The sequence below is a fragment of the Apteryx mantelli genome, chromosome Z (genome assembly GCF_036417845.1).
Source record: "Apteryx mantelli isolate bAptMan1 chromosome Z, bAptMan1.hap1, whole genome shotgun sequence".
Lineage (NCBI taxonomy): Eukaryota > Metazoa > Chordata > Aves > Apterygiformes > Apterygidae > Apteryx > Apteryx mantelli.
In genome coordinates, this window is record NC_090020.1 from 27,885,596 (window position 1) to 27,912,405 (window position 26,810).

The 26,810-nt window shown below is 38.3% G+C and overlaps 1 protein-coding gene across 1 annotated transcript in view; it reads right to left on the reverse strand.

Moving 5' to 3' along the window:
- TRPM6 (transient receptor potential cation channel subfamily M member 6) overlaps positions 1 to 26,810 on the reverse strand; it is an 85,646-nt gene that overhangs the window by 50,804 nt on the left and 8,032 nt on the right. Inside the window, exons 2-13 of the mRNA XM_067315243.1 lie at positions 21,191 to 21,270; positions 20,291 to 20,329; positions 14,607 to 14,787; positions 14,009 to 14,222; positions 12,282 to 12,406; positions 11,325 to 11,496; positions 9,790 to 9,964; positions 8,721 to 8,844; positions 7,619 to 7,691; positions 7,398 to 7,498; positions 2,482 to 2,616; positions 1,890 to 1,943 (exon numbers count right to left, since the gene is read on the reverse strand). Coding sequence (XP_067171344.1) covers positions 1,890 to 1,943; positions 2,482 to 2,616; positions 7,398 to 7,498; positions 7,619 to 7,691; positions 8,721 to 8,844; positions 9,790 to 9,964; positions 11,325 to 11,496; positions 12,282 to 12,406; positions 14,009 to 14,222; positions 14,607 to 14,787; positions 20,291 to 20,329; positions 21,191 to 21,270 — 1,473 coding nt within the window. The remainder of the gene's footprint in view (positions 1 to 1,889; positions 1,944 to 2,481; positions 2,617 to 7,397; positions 7,499 to 7,618; positions 7,692 to 8,720; positions 8,845 to 9,789; positions 9,965 to 11,324; positions 11,497 to 12,281; positions 12,407 to 14,008; positions 14,223 to 14,606; positions 14,788 to 20,290; positions 20,330 to 21,190; positions 21,271 to 26,810) is intronic.

The following is a 26,810-nucleotide window of genomic DNA, read 5'->3' on the forward strand; positions in this document are numbered from 1 at the left end:
TCTTGTACAGACTCCACACTGTCACACTAGGACAGCATCTGCGCTTACATTAGCTAGACCTTTTGAGCCTCTCACCACCTCCATTTTAAGCACCATTGCTTCCCAGTTTCTCTCTACTGTCGCTCCAGGACACGAGGTTTGGGAAATTCTCTGATGAACAGACTATCTTCCATGCCAACTTTAAGGATTTTCAGTAAAATATTAAACTGTAACTCTTGGAAGTGAAAAATGGGCCTGGGCATAGACGGGACCAGAGGCATTAGGTATTCCCAGCAGTCTATGCCTTTCAAACTGTGAAAATTCATTTTCTTCATTAGCCAGAGCTTTTTTCAATAGACTTTAGTGACAGCTCTCAGTCCAGCCAACTAGCACAATCCAGCCCAGGGGAATGAGAGGCACTAGCATGCTCAGAGAGCTCTGCAGCAAAAAACAGTCTCACAAGAGACAGCTTGCCAACTCCGGCATTGAGAGTTAAGCAAGTATTTTTGCTCACCTATATGTATTTCTCTGCATCCATGTATCTCCACCCAAATCCAAAGCAGCAGCAGCAAAACTGGTCATAGTAATGGAGGTTATGTCCTAAAATCCAGGTTCACAATTTTCTGGTGAGTGTCCTAACCACTACATTATCATATAAACAGACTGTGACTGCACAACCTGTGCACAAATCACTCACACATACTTACAGAAGTTCAGGTGTGAAAGTCTTTTCAACATTTAGATCCATCTGCAGGTCCCAAGTGAGTTTAGCCTAGCCACTGGAGTGGAAAATTTTTAAATTATGCATCCACATTCCACCTAAATTCCACTATTCCATTTCAAGTGCCCCTTTAGATCATACACTGAGATCTCCCAGAATGTCCTGAAAGGTAAGTAGGCCAAGGGTTTTAGGAGAGGGATCATATCAAGGAGCCCATCACTTTAGTTTGAGTGAGAAAGACAGAATCCTCAGCCTGAAAAAGCTGAATGTATTTCAGTACAGAGATATTCCAGGTCCATCCCATAAATTAGACCTCAGATATGCCCATCAGTACTGGACAGCACAGAAAATAGCTTGCCAGGGAGACCAGAATACCCTTACACCTATCCACAGCAACATCAGTGAGACTGGCATTAAGGTCACCCACAATGTGAAAATCATACCAGAAATACCAGTATTTGACAGCATACAACTCTGTAAACAGTCAGATTTGCCATTTTATTTTATATCAGAAAGAATTAGCCAATTAATTCAGTTTTGGATCTCGGCATCTCCTACAGTGGAGACTAAACGCACAAAGAACAGCTCGTCCCTTCTTGGGTAAGCAATGCTGGGATTTGCAACAGATAACGGAAATATGAAACAAATGAACTGCATAGCTGAATAACTAGGGTGCCCCTACACTGCTAACTCAGCCAATGCTCCACACAGTAGTCATCCACTGCCACCTTCTGTTCTCCCAGGCACTGCAGCACACAAAAAGAGTACTGCATCTTGTCACAGTATCTTTCTGCTACTGCTTAACAAGGAAAGACTCTTCTAGCTTTGGGAAAAAAAGAAAAACCTTAAAATAATGAGCATAATTACTGCTCTAATTCACCAAGCCTTTTGTACAATCACTGCATAATGTCACTTTGGTAACTTAAGAAAGAGACAGTCTCATCTATATGAACTGCACGGCTTTCAAATTAAGGTATGGGACTCTTGGGAGCATTCAGTGGTAGTATGTTAGTTAACTGCTTGGGGGGATTAATGGGATGAAGATGAACCACCAGATATAGGAGTGTAGTAATGAACCCATCACTTCTATTCCTAAACACTCTCCAGTATCATCTAATAGCAGTGTGTCGCTGGACACTGAAGTTTTAAGCATCATTCTCTGCTCCTCAGCCTCTCCTATGTATATTACCTGTTTCACATCTCGAACTAGATGATGCAGCAGTAGATTTGATGGTCCTTGTTTCTGTGATGTGAAAAGAAGAGAGTAAATGAACGTATCTTTCTACACTTGAAAATCAAGACTGTGAAAGAAAGCTGAAAGAACTTCAAAATAAGCCTCTGCTATCCAAGCTCCCCCCACAAACCTCTTCAGAAGCATTTGAACACCGATCTGCAACATTTCTTTTACCTTAAACCTGGACATATTTTAAAAAGCATTTGCTATCACCTTGGTTAAACAGCAGATCATTTTCAGCAAGATAAGTGTATGTCAGAAATCAAATTCAAATCAGAATATATTTTTCTTGAGATTCATTTGTGTATTCAGTCTGGTTCAGGTCGATGAATTCAAATATAAAAAACTAGGACAGCAATCCAAAAATCCAACTTTACAATCAAAACTGATCAAAAAATGTTCATTTTCAATTTTTTTCAAAAGCCCTTCTTTAAAATGTGTCCTTATTATCTAATCGCTTAAGAAAAATATTATTCTCTCTACACATTCATATCTACAAGTTATGTGTGTGTGCATCATTTTGTACACTGGGATTTCAAACACTCACTGTATTGTAAAGCTCTTCCAACCGAGATATGGTAAGAAAACGGTGCATATTCACTCCATGCTCTATCAACAGCTTCACAAAATCTACACGGTCCATCACTAAAGCATCCAGCATTGCTTGTTCCAAGGCACCAACCTCCAGAAGGACAGGCATAATGGAAAAAGAATAGAAAAATATTACCTTCTTTGGGGAAAAAATGAAACATTCCTGAACAGTTAAGGATCCCTCTATCACAATGATCTGCCTCTAGGTACGTTTAAAGTGTACAGTCCAAAAGAAAAACATGCTGCAGGAAACATTTGTGTAAAAAGAGAGGAGGAGAAAAACTGACTCTCCATAAAACCAACGTCTGGAAAGACTTCTACAAATCTAACTTTACAGCCAGTCTCTGACAATACATTTCCAGCTCACTTGGAACTCACAGTTCCAACTCACAATTTCACTTTAGAAGCTAATATATGATAATGGGGGAAAAAAACTTTCTTTTTTGACATATGACAAAAACCATTTCAAGGTACTATATTTCAAGATCTTCCTATAGAACTTGAAGTTCTTTAATGTAGATTTCTTTTCAAATATGAGAAAGGATCTGTGTTAGGATAAACTCTCTGAAGGTCACTGCAAAGAAGAGTTCTACCCACGACAGTATCAAATTGGGGAAGCACTCTAGTCATAGTACTTGCACAGAGCTCAACAGGATTTCTCGATGCAAAACAGCAAAGGAGTTGGGAACGTGATGAACTATGACAGCAAAAGAAAAGATTTCTGCAGAATACGCATGCTCAGAAAATGCAGCTGGGTGTGAAAAATGAGAATCTTGGCATACAAACAGGGCAGGTACCAGCACTATCTTGGTACGTAAAGATGGTCCTTCATGCATGCATTTATGTTTTGTGGATTTTTGCAATATTAAAAGATAATCAGTAAACATTACAGAAGTGTCACATGTCAAAAGAAAGACTGCACAATGCCTCTGAATTATCGGTGTTTCTTTCAGAAATATCTCAAGTGACCTTTCGTGGATTAAATTTCCTTGAGCAGTCATTCCTTGGGCAGGCAGTGCATCTTAAAGAGGTTTAGACAGCCATCTGGTAACTATGAGAATGACATTCTTTGTTGCAAAGTCCATTCGAGACTGAGCTGACATGTAAGCAGGAACGTAGTAACAGCTGATTATAAACCTCACCATCTGAATTTTTAGGACCAGAGTTCTAAATTAAAAGCTCACAATTGGTATATAACCATGCATGTTTCCTTGAAATACTTAAATACATAACAAAAAATACCAAGACTGCATGAACAGTCACTTACAGATTGCTGCTTAAATATCTATTTCAAAAAATTTGAACACATGGCCACAATAACCATGCAGAAACTGTAGATCTTTACAATTGTACGGGGTGGGGGCGGGGGTTACTCCGCGCTAATTAAGAATGCAACTAAGTCAAAAGAGAGCTTTAGAATTGTACTTAGGTCTTTTTTTCTCTTATTATTCTTTACCATGTATGAAGAAAATAGTATTATGTAAGACCTTTACCTGCTTAATGGGGAAAAAAAATAAGGAATATATGACTTTCCAATTTTTGCTTGGAGAAGCAATAACAAATGTAAGAATTGTTTATTATGAGCTCTTTACATCTTACTTGAAGGAGAGAACATATTCATTATTTGACAATGGCTTTTTCATTCAAAATGATGCTGAACAATTGCACCGAAATAGATATGAACAAGTACAAAGATCTTTTTCAAGCACATCAGAAGCAGAGGAGGGGGAGCAATGGGATTGCCAGTGAATCTGTAAGGCCGAAAGATGACCAAGGTATAAAAGAAACACTCAAGGAGGTAAGGCTATTGCAGAAACGGTAAATTAATTCTTTACCTCACTGCTCACTACAGAATATGTTAGAAAAGTTCCTACATCAAAGCTGTTCTTTATGGCATACAAATCTGAGGAACTGTGTCAAATTGGAGTGTCAGTAGAAAAGATTTCAGAAGTCATCAATAAAGTGGTAGCAAATTGTCAGGACCAGGTGGTATTCACCTAAAAGTTCACAGGGAACTGAAGTTTAGCTGAAATCGGCCTCTCTGCCAGCGGACTGCAAAACCGTAAAAAATACGCCAGTTTTTAAAAAGGACAGAGGTGCATGCACTATTCAGGTACTGCGTATCAATACAGTCAGAATTTTGTATGAACAAATGTAATAAAACTATGATAAGGAATAGCACTGATAGGGACATGGGTAAATGTGATACAATAAGGAGAAGCAACACAAGTAATTTGTAGAGTGAAATCATAAAGCTACTGGAGATTTTTCAGGAAGCCAACGAGGATAAGGCTGTCTGATTGATAGAATACTTTTGTAGCCCTCAAAAAACTTTTGATAACAGCTTTCCTGAAGAACTTTTAAAGGAATTTTACTGTCACAAGATGAACATCCTCTTGTCGATTAATAAGTGATCAAATGATAGGAAAAAAGAATAGCAATAGGTGGTGGGAGTCCAAGGAAATCCCATAGGTTGCATACTGATTTGACAATACTTGCTGACGATACAAAAATATTTATACTAATTAACCTGATTGTTGTGAAGAGCTGCAGAAGAATCTCAGAATACAGACTAACCAGCCAAAAAAAAAAAAAAAAGGTGATACTCCACACTGGTAAATGTGAAATAATGTGCATTGGTGAAACAACCCAGCCTGCACAATGTCAGTCTTGAAATTAATTCAGAAAAGGCATTAGTGGACCTATCTTCTGAAAGCATGAATACAAATTCAGTACTAGTCAAAAAGGCATACAGAATACTAGGGTTTCTTTTTAGATGACTACAGAATAATGTATAAGATACTAGTATGTCACTAAATAATTCAATGGAGAACCTGACATCTTGACTACTGGGTGCAGTGTTGGTCAGCCTATCCCAAAAAAAGGACTTAAAGATCTGGAGAAAGCACACAGAAGAGCAGCAAAGATTATCAGAGATAAGGAGAAATGAAACAGATTAGCAGCTTGGAAAAGCAAGGAGTGAAGGGGTACTATGAAACAGTTCTCTAAAATCATCAGTGTTGCAGTGGTGGGAAATGGGAAACTGTCATTCATTATTTCTGGCACTACAAGAACCAGAAGCATCAAATGAAAATATCAGCAAGCAAAAAAAGCCACCAAAAGTTAACATTCTCATTTAAGAGCTCAGCTTTCACTCTTCAGTTTTTCTTGAGCTATACTAACTCACCACCCAAAGTAGGTTCCACCTGCCTCTGTAGCACTTATACTTTTCATGCAAATGGCTAGCAAAAGAAGGATGCAAATTCACAGGCCTTGCCAAAATATATCTTCAGTGATAAAAAATGGCAAAAGCTCAATGCTTCTGACTCACTCTAACAGGATAGACATTTAGACAGTAATGAATAAAGAGTGTCCCCTTTCTTTAATACCTTACACAGACTGTGCTTTAATAATAATAAAAGCTTATCTACAGTTGACAGTGTGGCAATCAAATTGTTAAAAAGACAAATGAATGTAAATAAAAAATTTTGCATGTTATAAACCAGCTAGTGAAAGAAGACATTGAGAAAAATATATTCTCTTTGTAGAGTCAAAAACATAATAGCATACTGCAATAAATTTCTTAAAGGCAAAATATGCATACATTTTGATTTATAAATATATCTTTCTCATATTGCATAAAAACAAAAGTCTGTGTTACATAAATATTATTAAGGTTATGAGGTCAAGCACTCAGAAGCTATCAGCTAATTCATCATCATGAATAACAGCACAATTATTCATTGCACAATCATATACTGTGTTCCTCCACTGGGCTCAGTCATATCCCGTTCACAGAGTGCATGATGCTCACTTAACAGGCAGCTTTTGGTTCCAGCCTTATTGTTCCTGGCTTGGCACATCCCTTATCTTTCGCACAACACTCAAATCCTGAAAATGAAATTGGTAATTCCCTTCTGGACTTTTCAGGGGGCACTCGACACCATTTGTTTTTAACCAGATTTCTGTGCAAGAACATGCTGTTATCATCTCCACTTCACAGACAGTGAGCTGAGCCCAGAGAGGTAAAAACAAAAGTGTCCATTAATTCATGGATGCCCAGCTGTAGACATCTCGGGCACAATTTTCCACATATTTAGCCTTACACAACACAAGAAAATATGGATTGGTGATCAATAAATTCAAATCTCTTTTTCAGTTAAACCACCAGCTAAGGTCACTCAGCAAAAGAGATGTTCCACTTTCCATCATCCAAAATGTAGATTGTAAAGAAAAAAGGGACACATGGGGACTGGCAAAATCAACTTTGTAATTCTTGGAAAATTAAGGAGATTTACTTCTGGCAGTGTCAGATACCATTTTCTGAAGAAGATATTTACTTTTCTAAGCAATGGGAATAACATCGGTTGAGAGATACAGAATTTATAAAAAAATAACACCACAATGCCATATTATCACACATTTGATTCTCTTTTTTCACCTGGCAACTCCACACAGGATTCAGTATTGGTCTAGTGATTTCTGTACTAGCTAGAGCTAGGAAAAGAGAGGCAGCACATTTATTCCTTTGGAGAAAAGAGTGCTCTGTGTTACAGTGAAATGTCTTTGAGCAGCAATGACTGCCAGAACAGGCTTGAGGGATATATATCCAGAAGGACCAGTGAAACTATTTGGAAAAGGCAGCAGGGAAAATGATAGGACTGGATAAACAAGTGTGTTTTTAATTTTCATGTGATGCTCAGTGTTGTTGAATAAAGTGATTTTAAGAATAGCATCTCTCCAAAATCAATGATTATGCCAAGACTTAATCCAAGCACCAAACTACTCCTCAGTTAAAGCCTGACAAATGCAAATCAGGGAAAATAAGTCATCATATTAAAATACAAAGCTACTGTGAAAAATAAAACATACCTTCCAGTGTTGTCCATAAACCAATATATGCTTCTTGGCAATATCCAGTCGGTTCCAGGCCAATGCCAAATCTAGCTGATCTGAAGCAGACATATTTGTACCTAGGAAACAAGCAAAGCATTTAATAGCTCTCATACATTAATGTTATTCCTTTGCTTTAAATGGGTAAGCCAACGAGGCTACACGTCAGAGGAAAACGCGTCATATTCTCAGACAAGTACCTTTCAGGAGTGCGGTCAGAATTGCCAAATCAATGTCCTGCTGTTCCTCAGACTCCGCATCAAATATGGTTATCTGTTAGAATCGCAAAAGTACTTTATTTGAGGTGGGGCAGAAAACCTTGAGGTTATTTCTTCTTGGTAAGAGTTGTGGTAGATTAAATCACACAGATCTCAGCACAAACACTGGCAAAGGACCCATATCTAAGTGTATTTACTCTGTTTCAGTAAGAAATTATATCATTTTGCTTTTTAATGCAATGGCATCCCAGAGAAACTGACATCAGCCTACTATATAATAACACAAGCTTATTTCCTTTTGGTTAGTTTTCAAAGCTGGGAAATGTAAAAATGCAACATGACTGATATCTACTCAGTTTTCAAATAGAAAACAGTCTTAGACAGTCAAATATAATAAAACATACAGAAAAATATAAAAAAACTTATTATATCATTTCCATTTTAGTGTCCATTGCTACAATTGACATGACTTTCATAAGAAATACTCAGTACCCCCAAATGACTACCTGAGCCATTAAATGTGCCAGCGCATTTCAAAAACCCTGATACTCTAGAGACAAATTCTAGCAAAATTCTGAGTAGAAGAATGGATGGATGCATTTCTAAATTACAAAGATGACACTAGTAGAGAAGGAAAAAAAAGTAAGAATCACTTGATCTTTACTGTGAAAACAAAGATGACAGGCCTTTTGCCAAAAACACGAAAGCTGTCATTTCATAAGCAACCACTGACACTTGAGAGGTTAACTAACAGCTTCTGTGGAACTACCTAATATACACCTTAGTAAAACAAAGGATACACAGATCAGTTGCTGGTGCTTTATTAAAACAGAAGACTCATTTCATGTTATCTTTTCAGGAGTTTTGACCAAATGCACTGAGCTTCCTTTCCCCTGCGGCACATGATGTGTACTGAAACCAGCAGAAATGCACAAAGGAGCACAGACACCCTCTTGTCATCTTTATATTAGAGATAACACTATTACTTTGCAACCGCTGAGCCCAAGCCAGCCCATCACAGAAAGAGCAAAAAGGGTAACCGCAAACAAAGACATCATAAAATCAGCACGTGAGCCCTACTCACAGATTCCCTGTGCTCCATGCACTCCATCAAAATGTGACACAAGTGGCTGGACTGTTTCCGCCCCAAATTAAAGGTGTTTTGGATCATTACTAAAACCTCCTCCTTCACTTGAGGGCGCAGCTCCCTGAAGAACAGACATAAAAGCAAAAATAAGTATACTTTTGGCTACTTCATCCCACCCCAAATGACACCTCAGCAATAAAAGAAACTTGTGCTAAGCAGAGACACTTGAGAAACCTGTTTTACTTTCACTTCTCTGTTGACTTTTTCCTCCCATCTTTCAACAAAACAAAGCAAAGGCATCACATAACATAAATTATTATTTACATGGGCATTGCTCCTGACCACACACATAAACCATTAGAAACACAAGAAATGAAAAAGTTAAGAGTTTTCAAAGGATTGCTTATGAATATGCAGCTAAAATCATTAAAAGTTTCATAACGTTTTTCTGTCTTTCAATATCCCAGCATCTGTAGCTGAGCAAAGGTTCTGGGGAGCTGAGGCTGCACTGGAGGTAGCAGAAGGAGTTAGAGCTAGACAGGATGATAAATATGGGGCATATTGAAATAAATGGGAAATATACTGGGACCTAAACCAAGGCCAGGGAACATTGGTTCTCTTCCTACCCAAGACTGAGGTTCTCCCAGCCAATAACCCCAGCCCTAGTCTGCTTTGTGTAACCCAAACCCAAGCCCACTTTACAATCCTGACAAGAAGGAAGAAGGGATGGGGTCAAAAGCAAAGCAAGTATCTGGGGTCTCCCAACACCAACCCTAGCCAGAGGCTAGAAACATTTAGATAACTCAGAATAGCTAGATGTAGTTTCAAAGCTTTCCTCTTCAGAAAAGCCTTAGTAATTTTGGCAGAATAGTTTTTTAAACACTGGCTTGAGGCAGGGAAGGAACAGGTACTGTTCTCACTTCAGAGAAGTAAAAGTCAGCAAAAGCCCACAGTGGAGTCATTATTAGAGGCAGGAATCTCTTCTCTCTCTGATTTGGAGACAGGCATTTTCAGGTCCCTCCCAATATTGCAAACCAAGCAGGAGGTGCGGTATGCCGCTACTCACCCCGTATCACCCGTGTGTTTGTGGGTAAAAGCCAGGATATCTGCAGCTCTGCCAGTGCCCTCACAGACCACCACGGGGACAGCTGGACTGGCCCTCACGTACTCCCACACCATTAGGATCACATTGGGGCCTCCTTCCACCACCAACCCAACTATGGGTACACCTTGGCCCATTCCTGTTTCAAAACACACCTAACCAGTTACAAACAGGTCTTGGTTACAAAAACAACAACAACAACAACAACAAAAAAAAACAGATCAGAACGTCTCATCAACGAATACTCTTGAAGGAATCTCACAGTAACTATGTGGTTCAATGGAGAGGAAATCATGTCTTCACCATCTCTAATCTGACTTACAGTTTTTAAGACTGACTTTCACAGAACATCTGCAACTGGGGCAAAAAGGTCATGAAAACCCTTTGATGCAATTGTAAGCAGCCCTAGCACTGGAAAGAAAGAGCATACTATGCAAAATATCCTTCTTCTGCACTTTGCAATAGCTCTCACACATACAAGGAAACTTGACGGAGTTTGAAATGAGGTCCATATCCATTTGCTTGCTTGTACATATAGAAAAGCAATCAGGCACTTTTTTACAGACTTTGACAAGTTCTACAGCAGCATGGCATTGTTTTAATAATTAGAAATACCTGTCAAATAAGATGCAAGAGAAATAGAAAAAAAACAATAGGAAATACAAGTGACAAAAAGCCATATTAAGAAAAAACATTAGAGGCTGAATAAGAAGCTGTACACATGAACACATTAGAAAGATTTTGGGTAGGTTTCTAAGTTTGTAAAAACTATATCATGAGCTGATAAAGATAGCAAGCATTCAATATTAAAACTCTGCAAATATATTTTTAACAAATCTCATGATTTAAACCTCTAGAACAGAAGCAACTTCCAGAAATTGCTTAAATGATCTATTGCATAAAAAGAAATACTTGTCTAGGTAATAAACACTTTCTTTATGATTTCTATACTATAATTCAGTTACTGCATAGGCAAACAATGGAAGCGGAAGTTACAAAATCTGGCTAACAGAAACACTGACTAAAAGTTTCCCTTTTGCAAGCAGTCTGTGTTTCTGTTCCCAAGGAGGTCTGAGGTATGCAGTGCAAGATATGATGAGGATAAAAGTATCATAAATAGGCAGAGAAGGATCCAAGTGCTACTGAATCTGATGGTCTTACCATCTAGTTAAAATGTTGGGAAATTCTCTCGTGCTGATATAAAGACCAGGCAAAACTGTGGAAAAGCGAGCACATGCTCAGCACTTTCAGAATAATCTGACTCTTTTAGATGTTTCTGCAACTGAGAAACCAAAATGTGAGTTACTCCAAATGCCTAATTCTTTCTGAGAGTGCTGTCCTTTCCACTTCTCCTGATCGAGTTCAAGACACTTGAATTGAACAACTTCAATCAGTGAAATCCATAGCAACTGAAGACACACATCATGTAACGGAAAACACCAAGTATCTCCATGACTTTTAGGATAGCATTTTCAAACTGTGACCAAGGCAGTACTCACTTGTGTGTATTTTTTGAAGTGATATGTACTTCTCCAAATTTCTCCTGAGCATCATTTCATTCCCATACTTGCCTACTGTCCCATCATCTGCCATTAGGAAATGAGAATGCATGCTGTTGAGGGTACTCAGCTTGCTGAGTGGATTACCAAGAGTCTGGTACAGGCAAACTACCTGAGAAAATCAAAATAAAAAAATCTTCAAAGAAACCAGCAAAATATCACCTCGTGTGTTGCCTCACTTGTCTATATTTCTTTGTCATACTGTGTGGAAGTCTCCATCATGCTTCTTGCTGCTCTGATCAAGCATGGGTTTTCCTTTGATTCTTAACAGCAACAAAAATATAATTAATACCATAGAAAGTATTTATGATTAGGCTTACAGTCCTTAGTGAGGAGATGAGTCACTGCCTACCTTTCTTTGTAATAGTTAAAACACAGAGGCATAATTTTCCCTGTTGTATTTCCACTAAAAAAATGTGACCTGTCATATACATGGAATGATCTTGCCCTTACCTGTCAAGTGTTTTTAAACAGTTATGTAGATTGTGCCTTCACATTGCCACTCACATAAAATTGCAGCTTATGAATAAAAATTATGCATTTTAATAGCCTACTTGTGTACACCATTAACCTGGTTGCTTATTCTGAACCACATGAATGTAGAAATACACAATTTGCATGCACAAGACAATTGCCTAGTTAACTACAAAATTTCAAAAAGAAATAGCAATTTCCTACAAAAAGATAAATATTTTAAAACTATTACTTACACATGAAAAGCAAAATACAGTGCCTCAACATGCGATAGAATTCAACTGCTGAGCAAAAATCTAAGATTTCTTTTACTGACAACAAAATCAAACCAGTGAAGTGAAGCAGGCAGAAAATGATGTAGATAACAAAGCTAAAACATCCCTAAACATGAAGGTTTTTATTAGCAAAATGTGTCCAACTCACATCTTTTCCAATGAGGTCCCTCTGGTTCTCAATGATGCCCCAGGGAGGGATCCCAACAGCACAGATCTTCCGCAGGTACGGGGAGGCATGGCCTTTCAGTGCATCCCCCACATGCCTAGACACTCCTAAACGCATAAGTAAGCATCACTTTTCTGCTACATTTGGATTCCTGATACAGAACACCAGTGAAAGGGTTCTCCATCATTTACTTTATTCTACGGTTATGTTTTGAGCAGAAATAAAACTATCCTCCTCACTTGTACATTTGACATACACTGCAGGAATAGTAAGGTTCAGACGTAATGCACCAAAGTCAATGCACATTTGTAATTAACATTATTCATACATGTTGCTAATGGATCTATCTACCTGCATAAATACCTTATTATTTGTATAAATATTCTCAGAACTAAGATTGAAACTAATGCCTTTGTTAGTATTTATACTAACATATAATACTTTGTTAGTATTTACATTTAATTATTAACCATTTCAATTAGTTTCATTGCACATTAAAGACTCTATTCTTTCAAATATAACACCTCACTCTATTGGAAGAACTTAGAATGACAAACTAAGAGCAAAAAGAAAAGCAAAAAAACACAGAAAAAAATCACCTTAAGCATCCAAACGTTCTCAAAAACATATTTGGATTTAATAAACTTTTAAGTTAATGGAAAATAGTTTGGCAATGATCTTTTCCAATTTTTCAATTGCTGCATGTCTATGTTTTTATATTCAGCTAACTGAATGAGTCTTTATTTCTTCCTGTGCTTGGTACTCCTTGCAACCTGAGCTAATATACATTAAGACTTTATTGTAAAGCAGCAATGATTAAAGTTCAGATTTTGTCTAAGCAACTGACAGTTTAAAAAAAAAAAACCACACATGCAAATAGAAACATGTTTGAATGGCTTTGAACAAGACCATTAAAAAAAAAAGTTTCATTTGTAGTTTTAGCTTATAGAAAGTTTTTAGATCATTCCTTCATCAAAAAGGATTATATTGCTCTAATAATGAATGTGCTATTTTTCAGCACATCATTCACATGACGGTTTTCAAACAAGGTGATTTTCCCATGAGCTTCATGTCATCTCTTGTTTGTCCATACTACCCCAGGATGGCACAAAGCATAACCAAGCACCCTAGCTCATCTGTCAGGTGTAAATTCAAATCCTCTCTGATGTACAGAATAGTCTCCTTTAAGGCCACATGACTGAATACAAGCTAAAGATTTTTTCAGTTCCTTGGCTTACTGACCACTTCAGCTTTTGTGCATAGTCTAGGGAATTTCAGATATTAACAGGCTAGTTAATGGATTATCATAATTTTAAACTTTCTTAATTATAAAATATGAATTCAATTTAGATTTGAAAACTATTTTAAAGATGCTGATCACAGTCCTCAGAACCTGAACGTTTTAAGGAAGTAGATGAAATCCACTGCAATGTAAGTTCTGTTTATCTACTATCAGTTGGCACTGTGCTTCTTATTACATGCAGAATACTTCCTTCCTCTTTAATAAAAAAAAATTAAAAAAACCTAAGAATGTCAGTCAACAGCAAAGCAGTCTGATGTCACTCTTTGCATTATGCATTATTCCTGATAAAAATTCCCTTATTTTGTGCTAGAATATCCCAAATTATCATACAATTACATTGTGTTTGCCCTAATTGTACATGCTCATATATGATGAAGACTGAAACAAAGAAAAAGAATTATACTACCGCTATTGATGCCTTCTGTAATTATCCATGCTCCCGTAGTCACAGCAGCCTTGACCAATCCTTTGCTGAAAACCTGTTTGACCTTTGAGGGAAGCTTGAAATTTTGAATGCCTCCATGAACAGATATCACTAGCTTTGGCAATTCCATCTGCCATTCTTTAACCATCAGGTGCAACAGCTGGTCCAAACTGCTGTCATAAGAGAGTCGAATATACTGGAAGAAATAATCATGGGTAAAATAAATATCCTTTAAATACTCCAAGTGAAGAAAATGAAATATCTGAGAAAGTTCTCAGCTCTAACATCTTAAAGATCTTGTGAAACATTAGAATTTTCACAAAGAAAGACATTAACGCTATAGCATAGAAGGTATCAGTGAGGAATACAGAGAACAAGTCAGGTTGGTCTTAATCTCAGTGAAGCTCAACCTAAAAATATTGTATACACACTCTAATTTGAGTTACTTGTACATTGCCCCGTTCTTTCAGGGCTAGCAATCCAATATTTGCCCAACCTCACTTTTTGCCTTTCTTACACTGAAATTACAAAAAAGTACATATTAACCCAGCACCTATTAAAAATCAAATTACACCCAAACCTTGGCATGGTAAGTATGATCTCCATCTTGGAAATTGATCGTTCCAAATGCATCAGTTGGACTCGTCTTTGTGTGTTTTTGCACAGACCATTCTTCATCGCCTTTCTGCAGGGCAGCCTGATAGATCGGCCAGCTACAATCTACCTCTGTGTGATCTCCAATCAGCCGTCCACAGCAACACCTCACATTAAAAATAAAGAAATGATTTTATAGCATACGCACTTGCACACAGCTGTAGGATCTTGATCAGAATAGCCCAAAAAGTTTTCCTACAAGGATGGATTTCCTAGCTTTCTGATAACAAAAACAAACTCAGATTAAAAAATTCAGTAATGGCAAAATGACATTGAATAAAATCATAAATATGTTTTGACGGATACATTTTTTTTTATACCTGGGAACACTAATAACAGTTTGACAGTCCCATGAAGCAATTCTGATCTGAGCAATGCAGTTCAGATTTATTGGGCTCATATGTGAGGTTAAGAAGAATATTCTGGGCCATCAAGACTTTTCTGTGGTTATGACCACATGTTATTCTAGGTACTGAAGAAGATCCTGGAGTTACAGTCATCAACCAGGAGGAGAGAAGTGACCTTAAGTCTAGAGGGAAATTAAGGGTGACCTTTATACTAACTCTTGGACATCAGCAAAGTGAATATACAAAATAAATTGATTGAAGTGTAATATTAATGGAAATTTAGCAGAAGCTCAGTTAGCATTAAAAGCTTGCAACCAGATGAATAGCCTGGGCTCCATATTCAATCAGTATTACTGTTATATAGGCTCTGACAGGCTTCGGCCTGTTTTACAGAATTAACTTTGATGTAATTTATAACAACATCTGATACTCCAGTTTCCCTTTAGACATTTCTGATGTTAAAATACTCTTGGGAAATTTAGAGAATCACTTTCCTTCTACTCTGCGAGATACCAAGCAGCCTCCAACATTCCAAACTTAATGAATTCCTTGGGACTTTCAAATATTACTTGTGGATCTAGGAGCAGGCTAGATGTAAACTTGATCTGCAAAACTCTAAAGAGGTAACATGCAGAAAGACAGAACATTTTCTGCAGAGATAAGAGAGAATTAAATGGTGAAAGATAAATGGATCAAAAAAAAAAAAAAAAGCCCTAAGCAAATTAAGCAGGTGTACTGTTTTAGAAAGGCACTTTCAGACACATCTATGAACCATACAAAGTATGTATGCACTTTAGTTTTTCAGCACAGGCAAATGTCAAAGCTCTACAAAAGCAGACTGGAGAAGGAAGGCATCCCAGAATCTTGAGGAATTAATAACTCAAGCAATCTTGTTCAGTGGAGAATTAAAGAGTTGTTGAAGCCTAGCACTGCAGAAAGCTACCATCAAAATATCAGCACATAAGGACTACCTCTCATGTTATTGTGCCTTACAGAGTAACATCAGCAGCCCTTCCTAGAGCAACAAGAACTGCAGCAACCTGCCTTTTCATAGCGAAGATCCTATGGAAAGGAACTAACCATCTGACATGACAAATCAGTGCAGTAATCTTGAAACTGAGAGGGCCAATGAACACCGAACTATTTTAGTAAATAACAACATTTGTACTGCATGCTAAATGTTTAAATGCAGATGCACACAGGGATCAGTCACATTTGCAGAACACCTCAGTTACACTGAGCAGGCAGTAGAGGATTACACGTGGACCTAACACAGGCACCGCAGGGTATATACACCCGCTTTTAGACCTAAAATTACCACACAGATGTATGAACTCAAAAGGACTGGTATTTTCCAAACAGCTCTTGCTCTGCTTCAAGTTGGCACGCTTTCTCTAGGTGTTTAGCAGGAAGGACAAGGTGCAAATAATTCCTGAGCTATCTGGAAAGTCAAAAGTCAAGACCAGGAGACATTCAGGAAGGGTGAGGAAATCAAACTAGGACATTACATGGAGCTCTTTGTATTTTGCTGTAGATTTTTGTGTTGTATGTGACAGGGCTCAAAGAGGAGAGGAGCCACCAGTCAGGGTAAGGATCGAGTCAGGGACCGCTCACGAGCACTCGACCCACACAAGTCCCTGGGATCTGACAGGCTGCACCCTGAGGGAGCTGGTGAGGGAGCTGGTGGATGTAACTCGCAAGGCCACTATACACCAGCTTTGACACATTGTGGAGATTAGGGCAGTTTCCCAGCAACTTGGAGAGAGGCGAGTGTTGCACCCATCTTCAGAAACGGGCAAAAGATAAATCTGGGGAACTGCAGGCTGGTCAGCAACATTTCAATCCCTGGGAAAATCCTGGAACGAGTCCTCTTGGAGCCCACATCTGCACACATGAGAGAGAAGGTGGTGATCAGAAACAGCCAGCATGGATTTACCACGGGTAAATCATGCATGACCAACTTGATTACACACTGTTATAAAATGACCAGTTTTGTGGATGAGGGGAGAGCAGTGGATGTCATTTACCTCAACTTTAGAAAGGCTTTTAACACAGTCTCCCACAATATTCTTGTATCCAAATTGGGATGTTATTTTCTGGGTGAGAGGACAAGATGGGTAAAAAACTGGTTGAGGGTCGGGCTCAGAGAGTGGTGGTTATGGGTTGCACCCTACCCGGAGGCCAGCGTCACGTGGGGCAGTGCAGGGGTCTCTGCTGGGACCTGTCCTGTTCGGTGTCTCCATCAGGGACCCAGAGGAGGGGATGGAGGGCGCTCCATCCCGTTGTAAAGACCCTGACTCTGGGGGAAACAGTGGCTATGTGGGAGGGCAGGTGCCACTCAGAGGGCCCCGGTCAGGCGGGAGGAAGGGGCCAACTGGGCTGCGGTGAGCTGTGGCAAGGACAAGGATGAGGACGAGGACAAGGGCACAGCCGTGGCCAGGCCAGGCAGCGCCAGGACAGCTGGCGTCATGGAAGTGAGCAAGCTCGGTATGGAGAGAAACATCTGCCCCGGGGACAGCCCAGCAGTGGGTCCGGGCCGGAGGGTGGTGCTGGCTCTGTCCTCGGGGGCTGTCAAGCCCTGGCTAGGTCCAGCCCTGAGCGACCTGGTCCGCCCTGTGGCTGAGCCTGCTCTGGGCAGGGGGTGGCCTGGAGGCCTCCTGCAGTCCCCGCAAGCCTGCATCATCCTGTGATCCTCTGAATACACCATGTATAGCTTCAAAGTGTCTTTGCAATAGCTCTTCCTTCCTTACTTTAGAGGCTCACCAAGCTACCAGTGAGGAAGGGAGTAACGTGGAGCGACGCAGGAACAGCACCCTGGAAAAGTCACGCTTTGAGTAACAAGGAGAAACTTGGAGGGTCGACGGTGACGTTAAAGCCATGCAGTAACAAGATTACAAAAGCCAGTGCCCTAGCGGGTAGCATGTTAGAGCCAGTATCCAAGAAATGTGCCTAAAGGGTCAGCTACAGAGATAACTCGCAAAAACCATGGAGATGCACAAGGAACCAGAGGTTCAGCACCACATTGCTGAATAACCGCACAGGGAGATCAGTCTGGGAGTCATGGCACAGCAGCCTGGGATGTATTGGGAGCACTGCGCTGAAGAGGAGATAGGCCAGTTCAACACACTCGGGAAGCATGGACAAACAAATGTGCCAATACACTACTCAAATTTGATTAGCAAGTACTTAATGGAGTTATTCTATTTAGTAATTGCAAATAGTTGCATAACCCACTCATAAACTGATTGCAAACCTTGAAAGTTCTCTTTAAATAACATCATTAAGAGATTACATTTGGAAAAAAGAAAAAAAACTCATTTGCCTAAAGTATTAGGTCAAATTACGGTATACATCACATACATTCACATTAATTTTTGATTGTTATGAAAAATTTACAAGTCTCAGGAAGCCTAAAACTGGTTTCATTTCTGATCTAATAAATACAAAATAACCAATTTTAACACTCATGTGGAAATGTTTTTCCCTTGTTCAGAAATTTGAAAGAAAAGCTCTGCTAGAACATAGCTATCCGTGCATCTTAAAATATACAAGTAAAAAGATTAGCTATCATTCAGGAAAATGTACCTGGAAGATAATGGCTGACTGAAATGAACACCAGATAGACACACACATCCTGCATATACAGACAGATGGACAAATAGGATTTATATGAATTTAAAAAGCAGGAAAATGCACACCAAAAAGTTAACAGCAGTAAGAGGGGAACAAAATCCAAATCTATGAGATCTAGAGAAAGGTAAAAGAGAAAAATAATTTAATAAGAAAACGCTGTGGCTTCTCTCCTTTTTCTCCTTCTTCCTCCATCTCTCCTCCTCTCTCTCGCTGCAGTATTAGCATTCATATAACTACACAGTGTTTGATTAGAAGGTTGATCTGGTTCAAAACTAATCTTTATTTTTTATTTTTTCCAGGTTAATTTTCATATCAATGAGCTTCCTGAACCAACTAACAACATGATCACTGGGGGGAGGGGGGGGTAGAGGGAAAGACAGAACTGCAGTAGTCTGAATTTAAATGGACTTAAAATAGCATGAAAACTACATCTTAAGTACTCCCTTACTGAACTCATCTGAACTCATCTGCAAGTTAGCAGGAAGCAGTAAAATTCTCCCCGCCTTTCCACCTCCAGAATGCTTGCAAAATCTTTGGATCTCTCTTCTGCTCTGGGGCTAAACCACACTGTGGTCATTCTTTTGGGACAGAAATCAGATAAAGGGAGTAGACCCTTTAAGAGTATATGTTTCACAGATCATTCACCTTACTTTTAAGGCCAATGCCCTTCACATTGATTTGATTTACAGGAGTGTTTTATTTGCTTTTTAGAAAATTTGATTCTCGCTTCATGCAAACCTTAGAAGCAAAATAAAATGTGAATGTATCATCAAAACGCAAATAGTCATGCTCATGCAGATGACAGGAACAGTTTGCACAACCTTGTTAGTCACTAGTTATTGGGAACTCCCAGTTTCCTATTGCTTCAGCTTTCAGAGAAAAGGCCTTATTGCAAAACAATTGTCAAGGAAAATTAAAGTTTTGATTTAACAACTGCTAATTTATTATCCTAAACATGCAATAGAAAAAGCCGTTTGGAGACACCCGCTAGAACAACAACGGCTACTACAAACATTGGATTGAAAAGATTCACAAGCCACAAATACTGGTTGCCTGAAAAATCCACACACCAGTTAAAAGCACCAAAATGATGTACATTTTGTTGTTTGCCTTCCCAAAAGCAGGAATCCAGAACAGCCAGGACAGTGAAGATGAGAAAAATCTTTAGAAAAATAATATCTCTTGTAATCTATTCTATTCTATCTATTATAATATCTAAGTGTCTATTGTCTTCTTCCTTCTCCCTTCATTTTGTTCTTCCCCTTTCCTTGATTCTTAAGGTTCTTCACCACCCTCATCACCCTCTCTTTTATGGCACCCAGGATATAGCTGGAATTGTTACCCATTTGGAGACATATTTCTGCCTTTCATTCCTCAAGAGAAGATTAAGACAAAGACACCTGCAGAAGTCCTTTGGATAAAATTTTCTATTTTGAATAAATTGAAGGTTATTGTACAATTTATTGTACCATGGTTTATAGTAAAACTTTCCCCAACAGGTCCCCAGAAAGGCTCTCATGACATTTCCAGAAGAAGGATATTTTTGCTATTGTTGCTTCCTAGACCAGGAACATCCATTTTTTCTTTAGCTCATTTTAAAAAGCACAGACTTTCATTTATAAAGCCTTACCTGATTAAATTCTGGCAGACCTGGCATCCTGCAGAACATCTGTGACAACAGATGAATAATTAATACATGCATGTATAAAAGAAAGCACCTGTAATGGTATTCATAAAATATCAATCCACCTGTGAAAAAATTCTAATCAACAGAATTAAAGGTTGTGTAATTCCACATTCAACCTAGAAAGATCTACTGAATAACTTCAGTGATTTGTTTGGAATTTTAAATCTCAAACTGTATGTCCAATCTGCATTTCATAGACAAGCTATCATTTACCCTATCCACGTGTTCAAAACTATATGATCAAATTTGCAAGTTTACACCTTGACATGTGATCTCACCGGGTTTATTTAGGCAATACAACCAATCAGCTACACAGTCTTGGGTGCACAATCCAGAAGATTTGTACTTTCAATTCCTCAAACCTGGCTTGAACATTTGATTTTTTTCTTACTCTTTTTACATTCTTTGCCAGTCTGAGCAGAAACCTGCATCTCAGAGTACCATAAGCAACAGCAGACATTGTTTTTTACTTAAAGCAGATTCTGCTTTATCCTTTGAGGAAGGAAGAAAGCAGTAAAACAGGATTAAGAATTCCAGTGCAGTAGTAATTTGACGTTAAGAAGCATGTCATTTTTCTCTCTCTCAGTTGGATGGCATACCACAGTTTTGGTTATTGGATTGAGATCAACATATCTGAGAAGCCCCAAAAGGTTAATAGTTGCCAATCTGTAACTCAAACAGCCTCATTTAAAAGGTACTGGTGACAGTATCTATAAATGTCAGCAATCACTAACTGAGGCATCACAAAACTGCAAAGAACTGCACTGAAACTACACACAAAGTCCATAAAAATTTATTCTGATTCTTTCTAAATGTAGCAGAAAGAAAAATTCACTGCTTTACCTGTGAGGGTCTTTTGAACTGGGAATGATGTTGGCACATTCTCTCTTACTGAAGACCTCTTCAATCCAAGATTTTGGGGACTGAAAAGACATTTCAGACATAATTGCATTCCTTACCTTCAGAACATAATGTCAAAATTGCACTATAATGTCTATATTGCTGTATGTGCTGAACATCTCAATGATTCCCATCATGATGTTAGATGAAACCAAACGCTATGAGCTGAAGCTACAGCTATGGCTCTGACCAGTCCCAGCTGTTCAGTCCCAAGCTTTACAGAGCTCCACGTAAATATGAATACTGAGATTTATGTCTGCTCTATTAATGAACATGAAAACGATTTAGAGGACCAGTAAAAAACACATATATAATAGAAGTGGAGTTGCTTAAATGACTACACATTCCTCCTGCCAGAAGACTAGTGTGTGGCAATCTTATTAAACCTGTGAAAATCTGGAAAAAAAAAATCAAGATTTTAAAATTATTTTTATTTGTTTAACCAGAAAGAGATGACCGATTCCTTTTTTTATTATTGTTATTAACATTTAAGAACTGATGCTTCCTGGTTACATGTCTCCTGAACTAGGACTACAGTGAAATGCAAAATGCAAAAATCTGGGACCATTCTCAAAGACCAGACCTAGCACTTAACCGTAATGTCAAGTGGGATTTTTCCACTGACGTCCAGGGACACTGAAAACCGACTTGATGAAGGCTGTGTAGCTGAGGAAATAATCACTGTGGTACAGAGATTTTTCCAAGAATCTCTCTGGGAGTTTTTGAACCTCTTCCAGTCTCCCAGGATCAAAATTCCCCAAAGCAGCAACAGGTTTTTGGTTGCCAAATTTTGAAAACTCCATGACTGAATTTAAACAATAGTAGAACACAGGAAAATCTTCTTGCAATTTATGGGAGCTGTCACCTCAACAAAATGGATAATAGATAGATATCGTACTATAAAAAATAAATACAATTATAACGATTAAAACTGTCTCATTGCCTCTCTACCTCTTGTCTATCTTGGATAGTAAGCTTGGATAGGACAGGGCACAGTAGGGTCCTGATTTATGATGAGGCATACAAGACAAACAATAATAAACACTGACTCCTTTCTTACTTCTGATGTTTGCAAAAAATTATCCCTGCACAGTACACACCTGCCTTGTAAAAATGCTTATGATAAGTACCTGTCTCTGTGCTTGTTTGTAAAAGGTCTCTTTCATATCATGAATTAGTAAAGAATTAAATTCACGAGAATGTCTGTAACTCAGCTGATTAAGAATATTCCTGGTAGCATTTTATGGCTGGAGTTCAGCAATAATTCTTATAAAAGAGAATACCTTTCTTATCTGCTGAATGGAATTATGATCCTTAATAAAACAGGTCTGTTTGAGGTTTCTTACTTTTGCTTCACATTCTCAAATATTATCTGCCCTCACATAATCTTATAGCTAATCCTTTAGTTATGGAAAGTCAAGAGCTATACAAATGAAATACCAAGATGTCTGAAGGCTTGGATCCAGCTTCCATCAAAACCAATGGGAGTTGTTCCTTTGATTTTAATGTAGTCTGAATGAGGCCCCCATTGATAAAGATGAAAGAGTTTATTAAAAAATAGTTTGCTGGTATTAATGTGGATGTGTATTCTTCTGGGAACAACTAATTGAACTGTGTCTGGTTGAGCTCAGAATGAAGGAACATCACCATGGCAGATCCTCAGGGCTGGACAGAGCAAGGCATGCAGAAAAATTAATTATCTTCAAAAGACACCTACGGAAGACCAGGCACAAAAATTCAATCCAAAGAAAAGCCTGAGAAGCAGCAAAGTGAATTTCATTTTTTGAGAGCAGCTATGCAGCTATGCTCTGTTCTTCTCAAAAATCTTTCAGCAGGATTCTCATTAGCAACCAGTATTGTCTCATGCTTCCCAAACCACTTCATCCTAATCGTTTGAGCTATCAAGGAAAACACTGAAATGTTTCTGATATTACAACATCCTGGGACTCTGGTCTTCTTGAAATCTGTTTCCTGTAAATACTAGTCTTCAATTATCGGAACTAAAGAATAAAAAATATATATATTTTATGGGATGCCCTGAATAAAAAGGCTTTTTTTTTTTTTTTAAACACTTACTTTACTAAACTTCTCATGAACAAGAGTGGGTATAATGGAATGGCTAGGAGACTTTTTGGTGCAGGCTGAGCAGTACCACATGAGAGATCCTGCATTCCTGACAGGCTTCCCAACATTCGCTGGGGCAACATGTTCAGCCTTGTGAGAGGAGAAAGAAGCTGTCACTTACATTTAGTAACAGCACTAGTAATTCAAAATAATTCTGTACAAGCCATTGGTGTCACATAGTCTCAGGTGGCTTCCCTCAAGCTACTTTATTTCCAGCATGACATAGCCCAGAAATCAAGTGTTATCTGCCTATATCTTGAGGTGGGGGTACATCACAACCCAGGTGTGAAGGCCAGTTTTGGAGAACACAGCCCAGTGTAACGAGGACGCTTTGCATCAGCCTACACACCAACTACAAAGCATGGTGCCAGCTGAGCAAGGGGCTGGCACTCAAGTAACCCATGTGTGAACACCCATAAGAAAGGATGTCAAAGAAGTTTTTATCTCCAAAGCGCAACATATCTCATCATGCCATCACATGATACAAGTTACCACAGATTTTTTTTTTTTTTTTTTTAATGAGTATAAGTCATCTGGTACACTATAGTTTTCCTAGTGTAGTTATTTCAAATCAAAAGATAACTTTGCTCTTCATAATCCTGAGGGATGGCAATAAACTATGTTAGCCAATGTTACAATATCTAGTAAGGGAGATATAAAGACATCTTCTTTATTATCAGCTTTTTGAACATCCAAGCTGTTCCCTGAAAGAACATACCTTATTTTTTTAAAAAAATATTTTTTTGTTTTGGGTCTTTTTTTTTTAATATAAAAGTAATGTTTAAAATTCTGGATATTTTGTGTAACATTTTACAAATTGGCCCAATAGCAATAGCACTAGAGGTCATTGCAAAATTCCCATTTACTTCAGACAAACAAGACTCACAATCTGACCCTTTAATCTTGAAATGCCAAGGATACATCTCTCCTAACGGCATATCTACTACAAGCATAACTACTCAAGTCCTTTAACTCAACTTAAGGATTCTTAGCCTTTAAGAATTTCTCAGTAATAAGAACTGAAACCATTTCAAAGTAAAATTGATAGAATACTGGGAATTTTCACCCTGCTCTGCAAAGAAGGAATATCTTCCTATACAGATATTTCAACAGTAATCTTTGATTATTTACAAAAAGTTTGCCAAAGACTACGTTGCATTGTCTCACATCCTTGCTTCTGTAATTTTTAGATAAAGAAAATAAAAATACTTGGATTGCATATCATCTGTATATGATCGTGATGAAGCCTGCCTAAAAGATGGTAACTCTAAGGTTGGTTTTCATATCAAATAATAAACAAGTGCATACAGCAAAAAACAGTTTGCAAAGTCTCCAACACTAGTGAAGTTGTGTTTTCACAACTTCACTAGTGTCTTTAGTGAAGTTCCTTAAAGAGATGGTGTTACCAGAAAAAAAAAAGGAAAAAATAAAGTCTGTATAACTGCATATCATTTTGTGAAGCTCTACAAGTTTCAGAACTGAAGGAGACACACTTACCATTATTTTTATATAAAACTGAGCTGAAATCTTCACTTGCTATGTAAATTTGCCACTGCAACACTGATAAGTAGGGGCTAATGTGCATTTGTCCTGCTCTGGAATTAGCTTTACTAAATCAAGGTCTGCACCAAACATTCAGCCCCTTCAAGGCCAGACAATAAGCACTGTTCATTGGTTGAGTACCAAATGTAGGAAAACTAGATTACACTGTAAATACTAAACAACAAAATTTTTTAGTACAATTAACTGCACTAATGTCCCCTTTGGGGTGAAAGCACAGATATACACATTTTCTGAAGAAACAACATACTGCTCCCAACATGATCAAATTCTCTGTCAAAGGAAATTAAAAGACACACATCTCAGTATCAGAACAATTTCATTCATTATTGAAAAATAACCAGCTCTTCCACAAAAACAGCAACTGCCTTTAATAACATACTTTAGATCTAGACAGGGGCAGATTTATTTAAATAACAGGCTAGTTTATTTAGGCAAAATATAACTGTGCTGGAATCTAGCCAGAGCAACCAAGCAGTAAGTTCCTTATTAAAATTGCAGGGAATTTGCACTAACAACACAGAGAGCAATGGATTTCTATCTTGTATCTTAGCCAAAGTACAACTTCTTCAAGAGGTGATACGTGCTGCCAAGCACCATACACCAGATGTGCACAGAATCCACTACACACAACCACTTTTCTAAGTCACTTCTCCAGAATTTGGGTATTCCTGCAGATCTTAATTATGCCCGTGAGATGGGCAGAATTTCAGCAAAACATGGTGTAGCTACATGTGATAGAAATACGTTGGTAAAGGACTGTTTGTTTACCCTTAACATAATGAGAAGAAAACAAATATTAAATAGTAACATGGCTAATAGATTTTCCCCAGGACTCCAGTATATTTGTACAGTAGCTGTAAAGAAATTTACCACTGGTGGCAAGGATTATAAAGATCAGAAGGACCCAGAATTGACGTTCATTGCCTGGGAAGTAGGGAGATATCATTTTCCTGTAATTGTACCTGTGAGAGACCAATACAGGGCAGGATGTGACCAATCTTTATTCAAATACAAAGTGAGAGGAGGGAAGGAAGGATTTCCCATTTGCAGAGCCACTGCAAGTATCCACTGTCTCTGTGCTCAGCAAACTATTCTAAACTATTTTAAACCCTTTTAAAAATTAACTAGACATAGAGCAAGTCACTCACAAGAACATTAAGTACCTGAAATGCAGCCAGAGTCCTTATAAGCCAATGCTCAGACTGTCTCACATACGTTTAGGCTATAAGCAAAACAGTGTCTTTTGAACCCGTAGCCCTGGGAACTCTTCCTAAGCTCTAAAAGCTAAGCTGAACTTACAGGTATCATCATTTTATACATAATTTTTAACTCACAAGCAGGATGTCAGCAATATTTCTGTCTCTCACTGCCCTTGCTAAGTTACTGCTAGCATTAAAGAGATTTCCAACTTAACAGGCTGCATGAGCTCTTCAGGGCAGAGACTTTCTGGTCCAGCATCCATTACATGCATGCTTATGTCATTAAGTAATATAACAACTGAACATAACAAAGAACAACACTTTGGTTTCATGTATGGAAGAAATATATAAAACTCCAGAGTGACATGCAATAAAACACGAACCCAATCTGAGGTTTTCAGCAAACTCCCCTGTCTTCTAGGATTTCACTGTGCATTTCACTGCTGCAAGACAACAGCCTGGCTTTGTAACACAGACATGCCATGGTTCCCTTCCTCTGTCAGTACTGAGACAGTACATCAGTACATTTGTTATTAACTAATATATTTTGCTTTTCCAGTCTTTCTCACCCACTTTTTGCCCAAGTGTTCAAGAGCCTGTACATCAGTGGAAGTACTGCCTTATAAGCAATTGAACTTGCAGGACAACTTTCATCCACACATTTCAAAAAGATGCAC